The 24,290-nt window shown below is 38.7% G+C and overlaps 1 protein-coding gene across 2 annotated transcripts in view; it reads left to right on the forward strand.

Moving 5' to 3' along the window:
- Positions 1–19,041, forward strand: part of LOC124156619 ((Lyso)-N-acylphosphatidylethanolamine lipase) — a 33,386-nt gene extending 14,345 nt beyond the window's left edge. For both annotated transcript variants that reach the window (XM_046531268.1, XM_046531277.1), the window contains exons 5-8: positions 1,457–1,611; positions 4,601–4,718; positions 5,820–6,006; positions 15,766–19,041. In XM_046531268.1, coding sequence (XP_046387224.1) covers positions 1,457–1,611; positions 4,601–4,718; positions 5,820–6,006; positions 15,766–16,020 — 715 coding nt within the window. In that variant the 3' untranslated portion in view covers positions 16,021–19,041. The remainder of the gene's footprint in view (positions 1–1,456; positions 1,612–4,600; positions 4,719–5,819; positions 6,007–15,765) is intronic.
- Positions 19,042–24,290: the final 5,249 nt, after the last annotated feature.

Raw genomic sequence — 24,290 nt, forward strand, 5'->3', positions numbered from 1 at the left:
AAAAAGCCTTTGTCTATCGTTCGAATATAGTTGGAATGCTGGATGTTCAAAACTTTCTTGTAAAAACTCCATAGATATTGGCAGTGATTGACTCTGCAGCATTTATCTAGTATATTAATCAAATTACAAGTTTAAAGTATAATTTAATGAAGTCAAATTATTAAACTCTCTTGAAAAAATCCAAATAAAATAATGAAAGATATATAGGCAATATGATGTAATACCTATTTGATTCCATGTGTGTGTTCAAACATTTTTTTTAAAATTTCAAGTGGTGACACTGATGGTGCATCTGTGCATTTTTACTGCTTGGACTTTTGTCTAAAAACTACAAAAAAATCATTGCTATTGCATTGAATCAAATAATTTCTCTTCAAGATAAGAAGATAAGAACAAGTAAAATAAAAATAAACATTTGGAAAAATCCATTTTGGGTCGTGAAATGTCTTATCAGGCCAATGTGGTAGTAATTTCATTTCTGAGAGTTTAACTGCATTATTAATATCTGCTCGAGTTGATATTGCCACTTTTTTTTAACTGCCTGTGCTCTCTTATTGTCTGAATAAAATGGACAGTGTTTGAAAACTTAGTCTACTTCGCAGCAAAGGGTTTACATTTGTGACTCTGCCCCCTGCTCTTAGTATCACCCAAACGACTCAAGATATGCCAGTTTTCATTTTCAAAATTCTTTTACTCTGCTCCAATAGGGTTACTGATTGAGTGCGTTCACCTTATTTTCGATTGTGGAATAATTGCAGTGGTTTTAACACATTATGGTCCGCACACGTGTTTTTACGTGTTTCCGCCGCCAGCGCTTATGTGCAGATCCCGCATTTTTACGTTTTCATGCAGTGCAGTCTCCTGCTGACCTCTACGGATTTATTTGGAACTATTTTGACGTAGTTCTGGTTTGTGCGTCTTCAGGTAGCTTTACTGTTTGTTTTTGTGAAAGTTTTTCTAATTGACGTCTTTTTTATCGACGTTATAATAGTTTGAACATATATTGAGGCCTATGGCATATAATATGACCGGCCCCAATGGCTAGTCTAGTTTAAAGGGTGCCGGACCAAGAGGTGTTAATCTAGGTTCCATCGATTATAGCTAGGGAATTGCGTTTTTAAATCTTGCAAATGACCATTCAGACACCTGATGAATGTGTTGCAATCCTTTTGATTAATCCTATGCAGCCTGGGGCTGTTCTGATCTCAGTGGTACATATACATTTGTATGGCCTTCCACATTCATACAATATAAAATCAGGTTGTTCTTAAATGAGTTTCCTTGGGTATTTCACTATTACTTATACCTCTACTTTTTTACATGAAGCAACTCTGGTTTCGATTTGTTATCATCGTCTTATGGTATAAGTAGTAGTGAAATATCCAAGAAAACTTTCATTAGAATACCACAAAGTTAATGAGTTAGTGAATTTATTTCAAAAATGTCTAATTTTCAGAATCAAGCATTTAATTCTGGCTGATCCCTGGGGTTTTCCTGAGAAGCCTCATGACCTCCAGCGCCGTGTTGCTGTTCCCTTCTGGGTGAGGGCCATTGCATATGCGGTCTCACCGCTGAATCCTTTGTGGGCTGTCCGCTTTTCTGGCCCCTTTGGTGAGCAGTCACACTTTTCATGTCACTGAAATGCTCCAAATTGACTGGAGCATTTGAATTAGCATTTAAAAATTCGAAGTTTAAAACATTATAAAAAGGAAGAGGATGGGTACGTACAAAAAAAATCGTGTGTTATAAGTGGGGTTTCATTACTTATGAGAGTTCAAAAGTTTTGGATGATGCTCATCTTTGTACACTGTAGCAAGGGATTCTCTTGCCATGAAATCTTATAAATGGGAGGAGGATGCTCTATCAGGGCCACACTAGAGAAGGGGTTAGCTGAATCTTCTTTGTTTCTGGTTTCAGGCCAAGGAGAGTTGAAGCATCAGAAAAGCAACCTTACCCTTCATTAAATGTAGCCTATTTTTATTAATTGTGAAAAATGACTTCCCGTGTGGAGTATCATCACCCTTGCACTGGTTACTTTAATTAATGTAACACCTTATTCACAATCAGCACAAAAATCATAGGGAATACAGTTCAATTCCAAAGACTAACCCCTATTTTAATGTTCATGCACAAATATTTATTTAAATCATTAAAAGAAATTATTAGGCCAAATTTACAGAATATTTAAATGTAAGTATAAACAGAAATATTCCTGCATACCGTATAAGTGCTTGTAAGAGGCACACCTTTTTTCCCAGAAATTGCAGCTGAAAATGGGGGTGTGTCTCTTACACAAACTTCTTATCTTCCCCTCCTATCCTTCACCGGTTCACGAAGTCCAAGGGGAACTGAGTGGCCTTGGTTTTCAGCGTGAGTCAGTTATCTGAAACCCTAGGTTAAAAACAAGCGGCCGGCAGGGGAGTTTCTCCCTTACTTACATATTTTTAAAATGCTCCTGTTTGCTTTTCTTACTAATAAGCATCACGCCGTCACGTCGGTACCTCAGAGGTGAACGTGGAAAAGATTGCACAGGGTTTTTTGCTCCAGAGGGCACACTTAATTTACTGCCATGAGTGAGCATCCTGTGGCATTTATACTGCAAATAGTAACCGCTTATAAAATGTAGAAAAACGCGTAGTTGTGAAGGACAATACATGGTTAATAGTCAATATCTGTCTTGCCAAGTAATTTCCATTACGCTAAGGACCTGATTTTTCAAAAATCATCTTCAGACACTATTATGAGGATTATTGCTACTGAAAATTATATTGGTGTCAAAACCTGCGGTTTAAAAAATTTGAACAAGTGTGTACATTGTTGAACTAAATGGTGGATAGAAGAAATTGGAAATGCTTATAAGTGAAGAGCGCTGTAGGAGAGGTCGAGGGGAAGGAGCGCACTCCCTATGTCTTACAAGCAACGAGGCTACGAGCGAATGAGTGAGGGAAGTACACGTCCGATATTGCATGTGACATCATTGTCTTCAAAGCGAAGGGGCGAAGGCGCAGCAATGTTATATACGCAGTTTGCGTTGCCTGAAGTTTCCAGTCAGTCTTGTCGTTGTAATGCACTCATGCTATGCTTATTTCTTTTGAAATGGTCCTGTTTGGACTGTGTTGAATATTAGTAGCCTTATTGTGACTATAAATCTTTGGGTCAATAAATTAGAGCTTAAAAACTTAAATGCTGTCAGATATGCCTCGTGTTACATCTCTTTCTATTTTGTTCCCATGTAACTTGATATTTTCTTTTGAAGCAAGTGATTTATGGTCTGTGGGGTCTCGGAAAGGAAAAAAAAATGGCAAAGGCATTGGCTGATGGAGGCCTCGGCCCGGGCCGACTGTGTTTCCGTGAAATGTACGACGTGGTTATAATCCTACGGCATCGAGATTCCCTCGATTGTTGTTCATTCTCTTGGGAAGGTTTATGCTATGTGCCTGTGGTGTTTGCCTTAAAGTTTTCCACGGCTGCAATTCTATTGCAACACTCCTACAAGAGCTTTTAAACAAAATTGTTCATGAGTAGGACAAGCATTGTAGAGCAACGGCGTATGCGAAGAGGGGATTGGAACTCTTTCTACTCCCTCTTATGGGACGTTGCATTCGCAAAAGCATTGATTTAAAATTTCGAATTCAGTTTCAATTTCTTAAACAAATTTGGATCCGGAGTATAAGGTGAAGGGCATTTTCCGTGGATATTTGGATCCGAGGTATTCGATCTGACCATCTTGAGTAAGCATCATAAGGCTAAGACTACAAGTGAATACATATCCCTGAGTGCCATACGTATCGTGTAAATTTAGCTGAAAAAATGCTGCAAAAATTTTTAGTATTGAAAGAGGAAATTTTGATAACTAGATAATTTTGTTGGAAGTCCAGGCATACGTCTGCAACAACGCACGATAGGATAAAAATATGCTGCAAAATGTTTTTTCTTTAGCTTCGATGCTTGAAATAAGGGTGCGTCTCCTACATGTGTGGGGCTCTTACACGTGCTTATATGGTAATTTGACACGAATATGTAGGAATTCATGAAATGTTGTATGAAATTTATAATTTCCCTTTTGCTCTTATTGTAATCTGGAAATGGTTATTGGCTATGATGTCCTTGCTGACCGTGAAGCTGAGCCACAATGTGCATTATCATCTTTGCTTTCCTTACATGCATTTTGTCTATTCTCTCACTTCACCAACCTCATTTTTCTCTTGTACCTTTGGCTCCCGGTTCTCTTTCTCGTCTCTCATTTCCGTTTCATGTAACTCACTCCCCTTTTTTGTCTCCAATTCTGCTGACTGCACTAGCTCAATTTCTCAATCACACTCTCTCTCCCCCCTCCTTGTTTCGCCCTCCCTATTCTTGTCTATTGTTGAACCAGCTGTAATGCCAACTTTCTGGTGTTTAACGCATACATACTGCCTGAGTTAACTGAGTGTTACCAACCGTATGATTACAAAATCTTTCAGTGCATTACGGATCGTGATAAGGGAAAAGTAAGAAAGCACACTGTAATGCTTTCTTACTCTTGCTTCCAAAATATTTTATGTGTCTTCCTCATTCTGATGTCATCAATTTAATCATGTATTATCATTTCTTTTTATAGGTCAGTGGCTCATTCAGAAGACACGTCCTGATATAATGAGCAAATTCTCTCATGTAGTCCCTGGAGAAGAGCAGGTTATTTCACAGTATATATATCAGTGCAACGTACAAAATCCCACGTAAGTTAAAGATAGACATATGAGTGTATGCTGTGTGATGTATCGGAATTGCCCCGACGTTTCGTGACCGACTGCTGGCCACGTCTTAAAGGGAATGGTTATTAAGTTGTTCATCATGGGTAATAAATTCTTAAGAGAAAAAAGTAACTTGGTCATTTTGTTTTACCCTGCTGGTTTTAATTGATGATGGTTTCATTGGTGATTTAATTGAATAGACTTCTGAGATGAATAATCTTTCACCTCAGTGCTTCCTTTTTGTATTTGAGAAGTTGTGTTGTCTTCACCTGTGGAGTGAAACAAAAACCTGGATTATCAAATTGATCCATGGAAGTTGAAACTTCTTTGATTTTTTTGTTCGTAAAATATTTTGAGATGAGCACCAGGTATGGCTGTTGAAGGCTGAAGTTTCGAGGGGTGACTCAGGGCTGAGGTTGCTTAAGTTATCAGTCCTGATGAAAATGAAACTGTCACTGTCATAACATCAACCTTCAACAACCTTGCCTGGTGTCTTACTGGAGAATGAATTACAAATAACATCCATCAAAAAAATCTTTGATCTTTTATCATTTGTCGTTTTACTGAGATGATTTAGCTGTTTGAAACTTTTACTCTCTGAACTTTGGGAAATTAAGCTGAATATTACTGAACATAGAGCTGCAAACAAGAGCATGATTGTCACATTACCCACAAACTTCTTTTTTTTTATTTTTAGTTGGATTCACAGCATATTATTTACGTTTTTCTTGAATATTTTATGAGTCTGCCATTCAATACTTATACATTAGATACAATTTACAATTTTTCATCTTGAAGTTAATGCAGTCAAAACATTTGAGGTTGGTAAAAAGGATTTCATTAGTAGTCTTGTACAATTCCTTTATTTTGAGCAAAAAATGTGCCCTTTTTTGTGAAAGGGGACTTGTAGTTGATGACATTAATGTTGAGACAATTATTCATTATTATAGAGCTAGTTGCTAATATCATGAAAGAATGTGAATTGTTTGCATCGTAATCATGGACCTTTTTAGAGGTAAATAGCCAGTCACTCATTATTCCTGGCTGTTTGGCCTACTCTAACTGGTTGTATTTCAATGTTTGCAGAGGGGAGAGTGCCTTCCATGCCATGATGTCTGGGTTTGGCTGGGCCAAGAACCCAATGGCTCCACGCATGGATAGCTTGAGCAAAGATGTTCCCGTGACGCTACTGTATGGATCAAGGTCGTGGGTAGACAACACAGCCGGCGAAGAAATACGCAAGAGAAGAGCTGGCTGTTATGTGAATGTTCAGGTCAGTAAAGTCTAGAATGGAATTTCTATTTTATTTACTATGTTACAGTGGAGCCTCTGCTTTAGATGCTTCAGATCAAAAGAAAAAAAAACCCTCTTTAGTAAAACCTGTTTACCATTATTTCAAGATAAACTCAAATGACTAGTTAGACTAAAGAAAAATTTATTAAAAAAAACATTTACCATATTCTACCACACTAGTTATTTTGTAGTCTTGAGCAGCTTTCATAAATATTTTTTCTCAAAAACACAAATTACGTAAATGAAATAATAAATAAGAAACGTACAAACTTCTTTGGCATTAATCTCTAATCTGTCGACAGAAATGCCGCAACTAACCCTTTTGAGATGGTGGAGTTCTCTCCTTAACATGACTGCTGCACTGATTCCCAAGAGACTTCCATCTCCACTGTATGGAGCATTTTTGCAGGACATTTGTTAAGAAGGGTCTTGCGAATAATCACACACTCTCAGCACCAACCTTTTTCAACCCTACCTAGTGGGGACTCCACATTATCTCAGACTCCGAGGGTAGTTGGGCTCTCTCCTTTTGGGGTGTATAATCCTACCAGCGACATTGGTTCGTGGTCAGTCATGCTTTGTTTTTATGAATTAACTGTATGCATAATTGTTGCTTGCATGTTGCAGACTTGGAATTGAATTCCTCGTTTTATTCTGAGAATCGTCCAATTTTGAACGAATCTCTACCGTCAATATTAATGCGTTTAATCCAGCAACAATATCCATGTTGATGTTTGTACTGAAATCCAGATATAAGTTAATATTTACCATAGAATTTCATTTAAAAATTGTAAACATTGCTCGAAAGACAATTCAATTCTTAGTTCATATTTTTTTGAGAAAGGAGCAAATGTTTTTTCAAATTTTTATATTTTTAATCTACGCTTAACTTATTGTATGGTATTCTGTTTGACATTAATTGCAGTAAAAATTAGGGATGGACGGATCCAGGATTTTTTTCAGATCCAGATTGGATACTTGATTTCAGGTGTCGGATCTTCGGATATTTTTGGATCCAAATGCATTTTTAATTGCCTGCTATAAACCGAAGTAATTATTCAAGTTTCTTCTGTGTAAAAGCAATTAAAGGAATGCGTTTTATATTTTCATGCATATTTTAATATTTTAGCTGATTGATAATTATTTTTATAACCTTTCTAGTTAGTTGACAGTATTCAAATTTTCCTCATGCATGTTTCCTTCCAATTTTGTCTCTTTCTCATCGCATGCTGACTTGTGTTTCACCCGCAAATGCTTCAATTGTGGTGAGGTAGATTTTGCACTTCCTAGCAATAGTTTCACGCCACAGTGAATGAGGATGGCATACATTGAGCTAGGGGCGGTGATTGGAGGCCCTTGGCTAGGACTCATGATGGGGCCCTGCTTACCAGGGAATTCTAGGTTCCTCCACCCGAAAATTTTACAAAATTTTATGTCTTAAACTCGATTTTGATGCAATTCAGTCTCTTATCTTCAGTCTTTGGTCTCTTCGGTGAAAACCAGATAAAAGTTAATGAAAAAAAGCAATTTTGTATGAAAAAATACTGAGAAAAGTGAGAATTTTACAGATTGTAAAAGTTAATAATGTATTATGGTTCTATTATCTATTACTTACAAGGGGAGACCACGTGTAGTCGGATCCGGATTTAACGTCTTCGCATTTAACGTTTTTCCGCATTTAGCGTTTATTTTTTTGGGTCCCGATTCATTTCCTATTAGGACGATGTAAAAATTATCCGTATTTAGTGTTTCCGCATTTTGCGTTTTTCCGCATTTATGGTCGCAAAAATTTGTCCCGCTCAAGATTTTTTTGCTCAATTTAACGTTTTTTCATGACGGTTAATCCAAATCTTCGAATTTATGCTCATCAACAAGAAGAGTCTCATGAAAGTTTACCAAGAGTCGATAGAATCTACCGGGGAACGCTTCTTCAACTGCTTTCTTCCGCGAGCCCAGCGCTGCGACCTTCAACTCGCAAGCTGGGTGATTTGTCTTCTCGTAATGTTTCGCTCCCCTTCTGATCCAAACACCAGGCACTTTTTGTATCAGATCCGATCTAATGGAGCAAAGCCATCCCTTGATAACCTCAATCTACCTTATCCTTCACTTCTTGAACTTAACTGCGATGATACGTGACGACTGATGACACGAATTATCCTCCGAGGGCCGCTACAATTATGTTTTCTCGTAATGTTTTCAATTGATGGCTTATGCCCCTTTCAACTCTACTCCCTACGGGCAGTCCATTATTAGCCCAATATTTTTCCAGTCGGCTACTTTCTCTTTTCAAAAGAGGAGGCTCAATATCAATTGCGCAGTTCACTAGAAGATTCTTTCTGTAATCCATTCCAAGGTCAGTTTCCACGGAGGAACAGCAAAAGAACAGAGGAAGTGTTTCCCCTGTCATGACCGTGAGTGAGAGCATTCTTTCCCTGCGGAGCAACATTATTTTACATCGTAATTTAGATACCCCGGAGCCAATTTACCGACATGCGGCTGGTTGATATCGATGTCGATTCAAAAATATCTATCTGGTGCTAATTACAGTAAACTCTTGATTTTACGAAGTCAGTGGGACCGGAAAATTGGCACTTCGTAAAATCGAGTTTCGTAAATTCAAACCTTTTTCATAAGTCACGAAAAAAATGTTCGCTTTTGTTTCTTCCGCCGTTTTTTGTCTTTAGTGGTCTTATTTAAATGTTTTCGGTGGTTATTCTCGGTATAATTCATAGAAAAGGCTTTTTGCTATCGATTTATGATGTGAAAAATCGTTAAATAATTATACCACCATAAAATTCCCATTTCTTGTTCATACTTCAACATCAACGATCGCTAAAGAAATTCCCGACCAGTTTAGAAAACGTAATCAAGTAATGAATTGCAATGTTTATTATAAGAATTTACAGTAATAAATTTGTGGTTAGGAGCCAATAGCTACTATTAAGTATGCAAAAGATAGATATTTGTTTCTGATACCCACGGAATTTTAGCGGCAGCCGGCCTAACCGCCATTTATGTCGCCCTCTATCGCTCAGTGACGAGAAAAAAAGAAAAACAAGGGTCTTAGCCCGTTTCCAAAATAACCTTCGTAAGTTAATATTTCAAGTTACTTCGTATTTTCAGCAGAATGTGCTCTATTTTCACTGAGATTCAATTACGATCATAAACAACGTAGGATGTGATTATCTTCTGGCGAATATTTGAAGTAAATTCTGTTTGAGTTCTCCGTCCGACTACTGTGTTCCATCATCTTCGCAGACGTTGCCATAAAATACTTAATTCTTCATCAGGACTGTATTCTTCATACCGGGTGTGAGGTGACCTGTTCATATAGTATGTTTCTCTCCTTTTATGCCGACAGAAGCAAGGTTCCAACCGGAAAACGACAGGAGAAACATCTTATAGTATCGGAGAAATATAGATAGAAACGTTACTATCCACATTGATTGTTTTCCTACAAGAGACGTTTTATCATTTCTCAACGTGGTTAAGTATTGGTTCGCTAGCGTGAATTCCCAAAAAATGACACGCAAAAACCTGTACCGTCACCTCATTTAGTTTTCGTGTTCCTTTCTCCGCCGTATTGAAAGTTAGGCAAAGGATCATTGACATAGAGAAAAGATTTTCTTAGTTTTAGCACTAAAAAATAGTCGCCCCATAATCGTAAATAAATATAGTGTGGAAAGACCAAAGAAATTAATTTCAATTGAAAAGTCAGCTGAGAAGAAGGGAGACAATTATAAGCGCGGCACCATTTTCCCGATAGTGGAAGATACTTCTTCCTCCTCTCTCCGGTTAATAACTTCCCCCCGTTGCAGGTAAAGATGAACCATGCCCTTCTCCACAATCGGGGAACGTTCCCAGTGGGTGGGGTGAATAAGAGTGGGATGGGGATTGCCTGAGGGAAGAAGTGTGGTCATCACAAGGACTGGTGAAGGGGGCAGGACAAAGAAGGGTGGGGAAATGGCCTTCAGCTCTGCCTCAGTCTACTTTTGGGGGCCGTATGTATTTTTTTGCGACGCACACAAGCTCAGTCACCTTAGGGAGAGAGTGAATGGGAAATGCTGGGGAAGGAGGGGTTTGGGATGCGTAAGGTGTAAGGTGGGTGTCAGCAAGATCAGTCAAAGGCGGCAGGAGGGAAGGGACAAAGGCTTTTGAAAGACAGAACCCCAGCATGGGAGAACGGGGAAGCGCGTGAGAAGAAAGTTCATGGTTAGACTTGGAAGTGCGTCTTCATTACGAGAAGCCTGAAATATAAATTGGCGGTAAATAGAGCCCAATACTTAAGATATTTAAGTTGTTCATTCACAAAGGCCAATATATACACGAAAAGATATTATGGCGCGGATTGCATTAATCAACGTCCATTTCGGGATGTTATTATTTTCTGTTCCCATTTATAAAAGTAGCAAATAGATTTGAAAGAATGATAATCATGAATAAAAATATCTAAATCGATATCCAAACGCACATGAGCAAAATAGATGAATGTATACATACCGATCCATCGCAAGTAATACCGCTCAAGCTTCTTCCGGTACAGGACTTTAAAATCTTGGATAATGCCTTGGTCCAAGGGCTGGGACTTGCTAGTCGAGTTCGGGGGTAAAAAGAGGACTCGAACATTAGCCAATTTTAGATCTTCCACGTATTTATGAACGGTGGCATTATCCATTATTAAAACAATTTTGCTGTTCTCTCCAGCAATTTTTCTCTGTAGACGTATAACCGTTTGCTGGAAAATTTCTCGGGTCATCCAGCTGTTTTTATTTGCATGGTAAAAAACGGGGAGGGCTTCCAATTTTACATGTTTTAAGCACCGTGGCCTTTCAAATTTCCCAATGACATCGGGCTTATTTTGTCCGTGCCCGTTTGGTTGACGCACAGCCCCACAGTAACACGCACTTTACTCTTTTCCCCCCCATGGCACCTTTGCCCTTTGAAACCCAGGGTTGCGTCAGGTAATGCATTAAAAAATAGCCCAGTTTCAGGGGCCAGCGAGGGTGAGCTCGTCGAGGAAAGGGTCCCGGATTAGGGACCCTTCGAAGTGCTTCGGCGAAAAGTAGTCAAGTAGTCTTCGTTGTACGTTCACAGCAGTGCAAAGGGTTAATTAGGGGTGTACGAAATACTCCGCGCGACCTTCCTGGCATGTTAAACTACGAATTATTGTCGATGCTATGTTTACGAGCAGGCACGTAAATAGTGGTATAATGTCAGCCGCGATATTTTAACTGTACTCCTACTCCCCCTAAATTCCCACAGTGAGGTTTTTGGCGACCCATTTCTCTCCAAAGTTGCATTATCATTTACGATTTCGCACTTTTGATGGACCACAGTTGGAAGCGCTGATTTTTTAGCTACTTACGCCGGCATAACTAGTTTTGTTGACAAATTTTTCGCCGTAGTTCGTATAAACCAATGCCATTTGTTCCTAGGGACTGAGCCGAGGTTCGTAAATTCAAAAAATTTCGTATAATCGAAACTTCGTATAATCGAAACTTCGTATAATCGAATAGCGCCATGTATTTAGCATAGGCTTTTCACCGGGACCGCAATATCACTTCGTATAATCGAAAACTTCGTAAAATCCTGCTTCGTAAAATCAAGAGTTTACTGTAATGTCAAAAGAGAATGACAATCTGAGTTTTGACGAACTATCACGGTCCATTACTCAAAATAAATCGCTCATACTGGAAAAAAATCACCGCATACTCACGGTAGAATAGATGAGCGCGGAAAAATACGAAAATCCGGCAGGTATCCCTTGGTGGTTGACTTCGACATCATAACCCTGACGAAATTGCCAAACTCTAGAGGCACTGACAATTTTTCGGATGAAATCCAGTTCTGTTGAAGATTAAACCTTTTCACTTAACTTAAAGTTTAGCTAATCGTTATTCAAGGTCCAACCAAATTTCATTAAAAGCTGCCGAGAAACAAGGTGAATCGGAGTCAACGTGATCAGCGCGCCGCGTAAACAACTTCTCCCGGTTCCATTCGACCTGCATGAGGCCGCGGATATATGACGACGAATCTGGTGCCATCATCGAGTTGAATCACCATCGACTTGTACGCATACTAGAAATAAGATTCTCCTTTTTTGGATGACCTCGAAATCCAAAATGTGCGCACGGGAGGGTTTTTAAAGGCTCATAAATCCCTCGTTTCGCCGAGGCAACAGAAAACGTTAAGTTGGTATAATTCCAGAAAACCTCCCTTTTACTAGATATTCGGTAGTTTAGATATCGGGATTAGCAATCTTCTGCTGTCCCTTTATTTCACTCATCTTTATAGATGCAATGACGATTTTTCGAGTACCTACTTCCACCTTTTCTAATTAAATTAGAAATGCTATAGTCACCTACATGTCACTTTTACAGAAAAAAAATTAAAATTTCATCGAGACCACTGAAATATACGTAAAAATTAGGGATGGGTCGAATAGTAGATTTCTCGAATTCGAATATCGAATTCGAATATTAAATCATTGCTCGAATATTCGAATACCTCGAATTTCGAATACCTCGAATACTAAACGATGAATGTGAAAATGCTTGACTAGGTCGCCTATGCAGCAGGAAACCCAGGATTTTGGCGAGTAATTGTGATTGCCTTTAAAGGATTCAAACAGGAATTTAGCTGATTAATGGAATATTTTAATTTTATGTAAACAATAGGGTAGTTTCCTTCATTAAAGAAAACGAAAGGTATTGATTGTGATTCGTTACCCACCATTAGTGTATACATAATATACAAATTATTTCGTTCTAGAAATACCGGTTTAGACTAATGACAATGTTCAATTTTACCTCATTTGAAAAAGGCCAGATTGGCGCCTATGCGATGCCACTCCACGTGACATCACAGGGACCTAGTTTCTACACGAGAGGATCGGAGTTTTACATCGTCTGAGGTTACCAATGCATGCATGAGGCACAGAGCTCAGGGAAACGTCTTAATAATCACACAGTCTGTTTGATAAGGTATTAATAATCCTTATTTAAGCCAAGCGCTACCAGCTAGCATGGTACTCGGCTACCTGCTAGCATCCTGCGTCGTAATAGCGCTCAGAGCCTCGCCCCAAGGTCACCTCACTTGCGGCAGCGGGAACGAGAACGACGTCACGCGGAGTTTTTCCCGGCATTCATACTTACCCGTCGCGTTTTCGCGCGCTTGAAAATTTTCACTTTTAATTTAATCGCGAAAAATAGATATCGTCGTATAAAACTCTAAAAGCGTTAAATACGTACTTCAGGAGTATTAATATTTAGATTTAGGCAATAAAAAATAATAGGAAACCACCCTATTTGAGCATTACGCCTCCGTCGTATTTCTTCTTCTTCCCGGTATTTATTTTCCTGCGCAAAATGCTTAAATAAAGTCAGAAATATGTCGTGTTTGGTCTTATTCTTTTTTAAATTACGCGCACATTACTAATATTTCAATCCAATAAAGGTGTAATAACAATTGCCGAAAGTCATTGTTAGACACCTTTCGGGCTAGTAGATGACTCATGCAGCAGTTGACCTCGAGAAAGGGGGAAATTCGAAGCAGGTAGGTAGAAAAAGGTCAGTGGGTGAGAAAAGGGGGTGGGTGCGAGACACGTTTTTATTTTTCTCGCGTAACTTGATATTTTTTGAAGCTAAAGTTTTTGTAATACAATCCCTGCGCGAGCTGGGATCTTTTGTTTGATTTCGGAGAAGAGGAAATGTTCAGGAGTGGGTGAGGCGAATGCTGAATGGAGGGGGATAGCAGATCGTGGGAAATGCGCCAATGTCACTATCCCACGGCACTGAGTTCCTCCCTATGGTAGTTTCATCTCCTGGGGAAGATTCAAAATAACTGCCTGTCATTATTAGCCACAAAGGACACAAGGCAAACACCTCCTCTCATTTTATCAAAAGATGGATGCGGGAAAATGGTCAGTGGGGAGAAAGAGGGAAGGGTGAAACACGATTCTATTATTTTCCGGTAACTTGATATTTTTTTCAAAGCTGAGGTCTTCGTAATACGATCCCTGCACGAGCCGGGACCTTTTTTTGTTTTCGGGGAAGAGGAAATCGTCTGAGGGGGTGGGGCGAACGCTGAATGGATGGGGATAGCGGATCGTGGGAAATGCGCCAATGTTGCTATCCCACGGAACTGAGGTTCTCCTGATAGGGGACACCTGGGATTTTCGGATTTTTTTCATCCGATCAATTTCGGTTCCCCACGTCGAACTTTTTTCACCGCTCGAACCCGTGAATTTGATGTATTTCGTCAGCTTGCCTAAAACGGCGCTGCGTGCACTAGACGACTAGAGTTCTCATTTTTCCGAGTCAACTACCAACGACGTGCGAGCGACAGTGTATGACGCGAAATTCAAAGTATTCGAGGTATTCGAGACGGTACCTTTAGCATAACTATTCGAGATCTCGAATATCGAATACTTTCTATTATTCGAGGTATTCGAGTATTCGCGGATACTATTCGCACATCTCTAGTAAAAATGGAATCACTAATTTCCATAATAAATTCCGTGTGGGAATGCTTTTCAGTTGATGCATATTAAAATTTTCTTAAAATATTTCTTTAAAACAATTGTCATCCTCTCATTACTTATTTTTACTACCCATTTTTTTTGGCTGATTCCTGAAAAGTATTATCCAACCTTCATAGGGCTGAAAACACTTAATCAATGAATTTTTTGCTGCATGCAGCACCTTTTAGTTACGTAAAATAATATTTTTTATTCATAAAAAGCCATTTCAATCATTACAGACCCTAAAACCTGAAAAAATGGCAGGTCCTCATTTAGTGTTTTTCTGCATTTAGTGTTTTAAAGCTTGTCCCCCCTGAAAAACCTTAAATCAGGATTCTACTGTACTTTGCTCCACATTTTTCAATGCCGTATTTTTTATGGCATTCAGAATGGCGAACACATATCTGAACTGGTAGTGATTCGATTGAATGGGCCTTAGTTTGGCTATAATTAATTAAAGTTGATTGTTTCTGGCTTTACTTTGTGAAAATCCATTCTTAATAATAAAACGTTATTGTACTTTTCCACACGATTTAATTAATACGACCGGTTTCGTCGCAGAGGCGACATCATCAGGTACAGAAACCGTTATAATAACAGTTATTTTGTTCTTGTTTATCTGGTTGCTATAACGTTGGTAGGGGAGGGTTGCGTTGGGGTTGGAGCGTCACTCAGCTTCAGGGGAATCTCCAAAAGTGGGGAATAGTTTACAAAAATATTTTCATTTGCTAAAATTCCATTTTTTATATGCTTCCTTATCTCCAACTCCTCCAAGCAGTCCATCCTTCTTCCCTTTCCCTCAAGGTGGAGAATTTCCGGAACAAAATTGCTCCTGTGGTCACTCTCCCATAGATGTTTCGCGAAATGCAATTTTTCTAACTCCCCGTTTCTCAAATGCCTTCCGTGTTCCTCTGCTCTTACTCGGAACGAACGTCCAGTCTGGCCTATGTAACAGGTCTCACAGTCACTGCACTTGAGTCTGTAAATGCCACTTCTATCATTTAAGTCAATTTTATCTTTGTATTGCATAATAACGCCCTTAAGTTAGATGTGTTATAATATGCTATTTTAAAGTCTTCTCTGGGAAAAAGGTTTGCGGTTGCCTGTGAAATATTTCCATAATAACTCAGTTTGCACCTGCGTTTCTTATGCTCATTATGAATGGATGAATGGTATATCTACTGTCATCATGCTTAGTGATTGCTCTCTTGATTGCAGGTGATATCTGGGGCAGGACACCATGTGTATGCCGACAAGAGTGAAACGTTTAACCGTCATGTGATCGAGGCATGCAACTACTCTGATCCACCCAACCCTCTGCCAAAGTTTCCAGCCCTGCCCCAGTCGAAGGGTCGAGGCGAGAGGGGTGAGGAACATGCCGAGGATGGAGACGATGAGGAGGAAGTGGGGGGAGAGCGTTGGGGAGCTGGGAGGCGCCAAAATGACGGCAGTGCCAGGCGCTCCAAGAGTTGATGTTGAGCTGAATATTTTTCATTGTAAGCATATGAATTTCATCCTGGGGTTCCTCAGGATCTTAAGCAATGGGAGTGTATTATTATTCAGAAATTTATTTTCAAATATATTTGTTGAGAATCTTTATGTGATGGAAATGTGTACCTGTGTCAAAAATTCCTTTTCCCTTGTGATTAGGTTTACTTAAATTATTTCCGTACATTTTCTTGTAAATGCTGTTGCCTTCTTTTTGTGCTGTTCTCTCCACCAGTAAAAGGTGAAAATGGTCAAAAATCTCCATTTCTACTGAGTTTCAATTTCTAATCGAGTTTCTCTGGGGTTTTACCATCAATGGCAATCAGTCTAGTTGATTTATTTGTGAAAACCTGGAATGTCTGTTTGGATTACTTTTTTTTGGTCATAAAATTGCATTTTGCATACTTTCCCAGACTGATTTGAATCTCATGGGTACTAATCATGAGCTGATCAAAGGTACATATTTTCTTACTCTTGGCAATCAAATTATTCAAAATTATGTTCATCTAATCTATTTTATTTAGGGATGAGTATCAAATTCCTATCCTTTCCGTTCATCAATTTTCATTCCTCAAAAACCCTTCTGACTTCATTAGCAGCTGCTAGACTTACTTTCCCAAATAATTGTGATACTTCTAACAGTATTACAGTTATTTGGGAAAATTTTTCTTGCGATACCAATGAAAATGACTGATTTTCTTGTCAAAATTTACCTGTCAGTTAGGTGAGTGAGTTGCATCAGTGTAGGACATCGTTCATTTAGTGCTCAATTCTTCAGAAAGTGTGCTAATACAGCCTTAAACTTTTGGCAGTGTTGAATTTATGTTCTGCCCTTGGCTTCATTTCAGATTGAGTGGTATCCTATCATATCCCTATTTCTGTGTTTAAGTTGTTTCAGTTTGTTATTAATAATGACCTAAAATTGTCACTATAGATAAGTTAGAGGGAGAGCAGTGTCCCGTAGAGTGCATTCTTCTTGTGCTGTTTTTCCATTTGTTAGTTTTCTTATCAGTGCATTTCCATTGATTATGCCTATCATGACCAAAGTATTACCATACATTTAGAGAGGAAACTCAGGGACCCATGATGAGTTAAATGTATAGGAGAAGCAGTGACAAAGTGGGGCACTAAAGTTAACTTGCCATTGTGATGTGTTGAATCACTCAATGCAAGAGAAAATGAGAGCATTGTTTGTTACTGGAGGTGTGAGTTAAAAGTGAAAACAAATGATTTCCTATTGTTATTTCATCTGAGGTTATATGAGTGCTTAAGTCCTTAAATCAAGTATCACGTGAAAGTGGACTAATCTTTGAAATATATACTGTATCAGAATCGGTTGATTTAAAACAGAAAGATTTACTTGTTTGTATTGAGTTGAGAAAGTTATGAATTTGAATTCGCTTGGTTCCATGTACCCTAGAGGTCTAGAATCTGTGAGAAAAGATTGCAAAACTTACATTAAAGACCATTTTCCCTGAGGGCAAGAGAACATATCAGACCAATAATTGAAATAAGGAATTTGGCCATATTTTTTTAGTTTTTATAAATTAGAGGGAATCATGTTCATTCACTGCTGTTCTGTTACTTAGACTGACTTAAAATATTTTCTGTTTAGTTGTCTGGCTGTTAGTGATAGTCTTCTATGTATGTTCACACATTCTTGTAGGAGGCAACTCATTTTACTAACTAAGAGTTTTATTTCTTTTGTGATACTGTTAATTTTTGCTGGTGTTTTTTCTATTTATTTACTGAGGGATCTTAATTGTTTGTACATTTTTTTATACAGATATGTATACAATAAATATTTATGCTTACTCACTTAATGTTTCAACCCAAAAGAGTATTTGGAATTTGAGCTTATTATGCCATTATTTTTGGTCGGAGATAATCGTAAAAGTGATAAATTATTTGATTCTGTGTTCAAATAAGTTTGGAAAAATATACTAAGGCTGTGTTCGATAGCACCAAAAATCAAGTTAACTTGGATTGAGGTTCACTTGAAACTGAAAGGGAAGGGATCTCGGTGACACTTTGCACTAGGTAACTCTTCAAGTTTTCATTGTTGCATTAAATGAATGACCATTGAAATGCAATATGGTTGGTTAATTTCAGTTCCCGTCATAGGTTATTCAAAATAAAAAGTCCTCTGATCCTCATCAGCTGCGGTGAACTGAATTGAGCTAGAAAAACGGACCGAAATATCTGTGGGTTAATTCGATTGAGGTACTGTTGAAATTTTGATATTTTTTTAATGCGGTGATGACTACATGCTGTCTCTTCCACAGAATGTGCATAGTTTGATAGATTGATATAAGTTCCGTGTCCTTGATTATCAAGTGAACTCAAAGCTGAGGAAACACGTTTTGAGTTTTTGGAGACTGTCTTACAACCTGACCTGGGTACATATGCCCACAATGTTGATATAATTATTTATTAAGTTGATTAAAATTGTTGGGAAAGCTTTACATATATTTATATAGTTGAATTTTAGAGAAATGTTTGCAAGCAAGTGGAAATGAAAGTCAGAATGGCCAATCTGCTTATTCATGACTTTGAAATTTTCAGTGATTTCTCTAAGTTATATTGTATACTTTTTATGTGGTACTAAGTCATAAAATGGGGAATGAAGTAGCAGTGTTTTTGGTGAAGTTGAAAGTTTCAATAGACTGTGGTGGTTGTGATCATAAACCAACAAGGGTGATTGATATTGTGAAGAACTATATATTATTTTACTCACCAAGATCAACAAACACTTTTATCCAAATTGCGAACAACCAGAGATGAGAGGTCATTGGTTTTCTACTAAGTTGCATTACCTAGTACTTACCATCATCATATTTCAAAATGAGTTTGTAAATTAAATTAGATGAAAAAGCAAAAATAAACTGAAATAATAATTAAAGTCATGTGTAGTAGTATTTAATTAGGTATATTTTTTGTTCATAGATGTGAAATGCACTTTTTTGTGCACTTTTTCATGAAATAAATCTTATACTCAGAATAACTCTATATGCTGGTCATTTTAATAACAAAAATTGTCAAAATTAGTTCAAAATTTACCATTATGTGCAAACTTTGGTTAATAATGTAGAACAAGAGTGCTGTAAATATTGTTAGAGTTACATGCTCGAAATGTTTCACTCTACATATTTACTGCCAGGTGCTGTTTTCCCTTCCCTTGTTGGTGTTTTTATTTGCTGGGTAGTCCTCATCTATTGTTTTGATTTTTTCTCCTTCCTAATGAATATCTTATTAAAATTTGAAAATCAATTTTTGGTATTTTTACAAAGTTTTTATTAACACATTCAATGGGGGCCCGATTTTCATTAAAGTCAAATCGGCTGTAAAAATATGAAAGAAAAATAGAGGGAGGATTCCGTGCCAGAACTTCCATTCAAATACAGCTTTTTACAAACAGCGCACACGGTTCGAAAGAGGGAAGCTTGCTGAAGGCCGTACATACGATCGGAAGACTCTGAAGTGGATATTAGTTGCGTACGAAGGTGGAGAAAGGGAAACTGTGGAGCACGTCAATTGACGTGCTCCGCACTTAATGTGTTAACTTCATGTTTGTTGTCTTGTTTGGGTTAAATCTTGTGACTCAAATTTAACAGTTCATTTTCCTAGATTTCCTAGAGAACTTTTACTTTTTCTATGTTGATCCTTTTATCTTGGCTTATTACGGTGCGTGAGTACTATAATCGTTTCAGTGTCTGTTATTTGCTATTGTAAGTCGCCAAGGCCCTCTCGTCGTCGTCGCCCGGGGATTGATCAGGAAAATCGCACCGAAAAAGAAAACAACTCATATCGTCAACAATCACTCTTTAATCTTCCCTTGTTAGTGTGCACTCGCCGACTGACTCACGCGCTGTCATCCCCCTCTGGTAAGCGTTTTTCTGTTATTCTCAGGTGCGTAGCAAGCTCACATTCTTAAGAAGATGTCTTACCTTACTTGGCCACTTCCTGTCGGGGTTGGGTGGTGGGGAATTGTGGGAGCTGAAAGGAAAGGAGTTATCGCTGAGTTTGTATGGGAAGGGAAATGAGGTAAGGAGGATGACAGTCTCCTCTTACACTATGCCTAAAAATAACAAAAATTGCTAAGGTTTCTTTAGTGGCAATATTTGGGGCTTGTACAATTATTATGAATTGCTTCCCTGGGATATACATTTATAATGGTCAGTTCCTTCACTGTATGCACTCTTATGTTAAAACTGGAAATTTCTTGCAAAAATAACATTTTAAGTGGAGCTACCATTTCGGAGCCTCAAGAACCGTGCTTTTATCATACATATGTCAGATTTAAAAAAATTCAATTTAAGGATTGGTTTCAGGTGATATTGCAGGAACATAGAAATAACTTTCATTTCCAGTTCATTTTATAACAACCGACTGAGTAATTACTGACAGGGCCAGAACTAGGGGGTTTCCTCCCCCACTACTCCACCACCCAAATATAATGCATCCGTAAGCTATTTTTTTGAGATGCGGTTGTAAAAAATTACATAGCATATGTTTGCTATTAAGAAGTTTTACTAAGTATGCGGGTTGCCCAGAAAGTAATGCACCATATTTTTTTCTTCGACATTAATTGATTGAACATTATGAGAATTACACACTCGATAAAATGATATTTCAACTCCACACCCTATTTTTCCACGTAATCTTTGTCCCTTTATATGGCTGTCATCGTGAAGCAAGGGCGTGAAAGCCCTGTTGGTACCAATCCTTGTTCTGACCACGCAGCCATTTCTTCACTGAGTGAATCACATCCTCATCATCCTCAGAATGTCTTCCTTGAATGGCTTCCTGTTATGGCCCAAGCAAGTGAAAGTCCAAGGGAGCCAGGTCAGGTACTTTGGATGGTGGATGAGGTAACACTGTCAAAGCTTGTTTTGCCATGTGTTCACTAGTCCCCACATTTGTGTGGGGCCGAGGGTTATCATGTTGAATCAAAACATCTCTTCAGTTGGTATGGCACCAAAGTCGCTGGATGTGATTCTTGAGGTTTTTTTATGTGTTTACTTATGCTTCTGAATGCCGCCTCTTAGCATCAATGGCAACATCAGCTCACTGCAACATGTCTGGTGCGACAGCCGTGGATGGTCTCCCTGACCACAGCAAATCTTGGAGCACCGCAGAACTGCCTTCTGATATGCCCGTCCTCTGAATCCAGTGACTAGTTGTACTCCTGTTGACAGCAGATGCTCCATTGACTTCGCGCAAATGTTTGTGAATATCCCTTACAGTTTTTTCTCCTCGGTGAGAAATTCAATCACGGCATGCTGTTTGTAAAGCACATCACTAACAGATGCCACTTTGAAACAGTCCTGGAGCTATTCTATCAGTCAGAAAAGCCTAAAATTTGGTGTGCGCACCCATGAAACTTCAGATAATGCATCTCGAAGGGGTGAGACTTCTCGACTCTCGTCAAGACTCTCGACCCAGGCAAGACTCTCGCCGTGCCGAGTCTCGTCCCGACAATGCCGAGAAATGAAATTCTCGTCTCGACCGTGGAGACTGGGGTGGTCGAGAGACTTGTACAGCCCTATTCTAATCTCGCTAGTGGCGGAGTTAACCTCTACAGACCCATGAGTCTCGGAGATATTTTGTGTGTCAGGCTCCTTTTATGATCAGTGTGGTAGGAAAAAATAACATCACAGTGAAGTTTGAAAGAAATATTAGGTAACGAATATTTAAAAGTATGGTAGACACATGCCCACCGGGTTATTTTACGGCAATATATTTATGCACAACCATAATGCAAAGAACTTATTCTCATCAAGAATACTTTATTATCATTCGTTATTTTCTATCGATGTAATCTTAGTAAAAATTACTTTAAACAACTGAATACATAGCATAATGAATGAAGTTGATGGTTGGTGAATTAACATGTAATACATACACGAAAATAAAATAAAATCACTTCCTACCTTTCACACAATTTTAATATTTGTTACCGGTTTCTGTATCCTACGTCATTTTCAAATGGCGGTCTAGCTTGAGAATGACGTAGAGCACGTCGAAACCAGTCCTGAAGTATTAAAGTTGTGTGGAAAGTACAAAGTGATTTTATTTTATCATAGCTGAATGAAAACACTTGAGAACATACCGGGGGTGGATCCAGGATTTTGTTCTCGGGGGCACAAGGATACCTCGCAAAACAAAACGAACGCTATGATAATGGGACCATATTAAAATCTTCCATATTTTTTAAAGGTCTGGGGGGGGTACGTACCCCCTCTAGATCTGCCAATGGGACGTGCACTCATCTTGCTTGCCGTTATGTCCAGCGCAACTAGGGGTGCAGCTAGGAATTAAGGCAGGGGGGGGTTAATGTGCAATGAATACCGGTGTGTGTGGAGGTATGGAATGCCCACCAGGATAAGCGGTAGGTGAGAGATTAATAACTTGCAGAATTATAAGAAAGATGGTTCAAAATGGTGAGTTTTACGGCTTTGTGAGGGATATTTATAGCTTCTTACATTATTCTATTATTAATATCAATACAATTAAGTAAAATGGATTAAACTTAAAAGTTTCTCTGAGCTCTGGAGGGGGGGGGGGGGGTGTTTATCCCCCAATTTCCCCCCCCCCCTCCCTGCGCCATTGGTTGTGTCATTCAACATGTTTTACGAATGCAAAAGAATGCAAAACAAGGCTTGTGGAATGCAGTAGCAGAATCATGTACCGCAAGGTACAAAGAAGTGCAGCGGTAGGTTTGAAGGATAATAATTCACAATTGAAGAATTATAATAATAAAAACCCTAAAGAGCACATGTCTGTACATTGGGTTCGAAGAGGGCAATAGGGTTGTTTCCTTCATCAAAGTAAACGAAAGGCATGTTTGCGATTCGTTACCCACCATTAGTGCATTCATAATATGCAAATTATTTGGTTTTAGAAATGGTCAATTTTATCCTCATTTGAAAAAGGTCAGATTGGCGCCCATGCGATGCCACTCCACGTGATGTCACAGGGACTTAGTTTCTATAGGAGTAGTCAGGAGTTTTACATCGTCTGAGATTACCAATGCATGCATGAGGCACAGAGCTCAGGGAAACATGTCTCAATAATCACCTATTAAAACTGGCTAAGGTCGGAAAGTTTTCTTTGTTTGATAAGGTATTAATAATCCTTATTTAAGCCAAGCACTACCAGCTAGCAGGGTACTCTGCTACCTGCTAGCATCCTGCGTCGTATCAGCGCTCAAAACCTCGCCCCAAGGTCACCTTACTTGCTGCAGTGGGAACCAGGACGACGTCACACGGAGTTTTCCCGGCATTCATACTTAGCCGTCGCGTTTTCGCACGGTTCAAATTTTTCACTTTTCATTTAATCGCGAGAAATAGATATCGTCATTTAAAAATATAGGAGCGTGAAATGCGTACTCCAGGAGTAATAATCTTTCCATTTAGGCAATAAAAAAATAATAGGAAACCACCTATTAGAGGCGCACCGGGCCTCACCCCACACCACTTTCGTGGGGGGTGGGGAAGAAGAGGTATTACAAGGAGGGCTTGGTGGAAGGAGAAGGGAGGAATTAGCGCCATGGAGGTGCAGGGTAAGAATTAAGAGAGAATGAATGAGAATTGGGGCAGATTCTTACTTTTCCATCCAATTGGATAAAACCAACCAATCACAGGACCTTTAACAAGATAGCATCGCCAAACGCTTGGATGGAAATTTGGAACCTGTTCTATCCATTTTAACCAAACTTGAGTTTGATACAAGCGATTGGACCAAAAGCTTGTTGGATACTAATTTGACTTTGGGAGACGGTTTGCCTACGTTGTATCAAAATTTGATACAAAATTTTTGATACAAATTTGACGGAGGGACATCGGCTTTTCATTTTCCTATTTTAAGTTTTCGAGGATGGTGATTTGGCTCTTTGAATGGGGAAGCTGGAGGTATCAAATTTAGCCCCTCCATCTTTGGTAAGCAAGATATGTAGTTCATTTAATTGTTATATGTATGTTGTGTATACATTTGAGATTCAAAATAATAATTAAATAAATAATATACCAACTCATTTTTAGTATTTTTTAAACATTGCTTGCAAGCATTTAGAAACAGCATTATCCGCAAGAAGCACAATAATACCATCAAACAGAGGTTTGAGATTTCAGGACATTAGCAGCTCACAGAAACTTCGTGCCTTCATCTTCATCCAGTTGATGAGAAGTGTGGATGGCCAGACATGGTGCACTCGTAACTCCTTAAGTGGCTGTGTTCAATTTGTATACTGTGAG

Source organism: Ischnura elegans, chromosome 1 (genome assembly GCF_921293095.1).
Source record: "Ischnura elegans chromosome 1, ioIscEleg1.1, whole genome shotgun sequence".
Taxonomy (NCBI): Eukaryota; Metazoa; Arthropoda; class Insecta; order Odonata; family Coenagrionidae; genus Ischnura; species Ischnura elegans.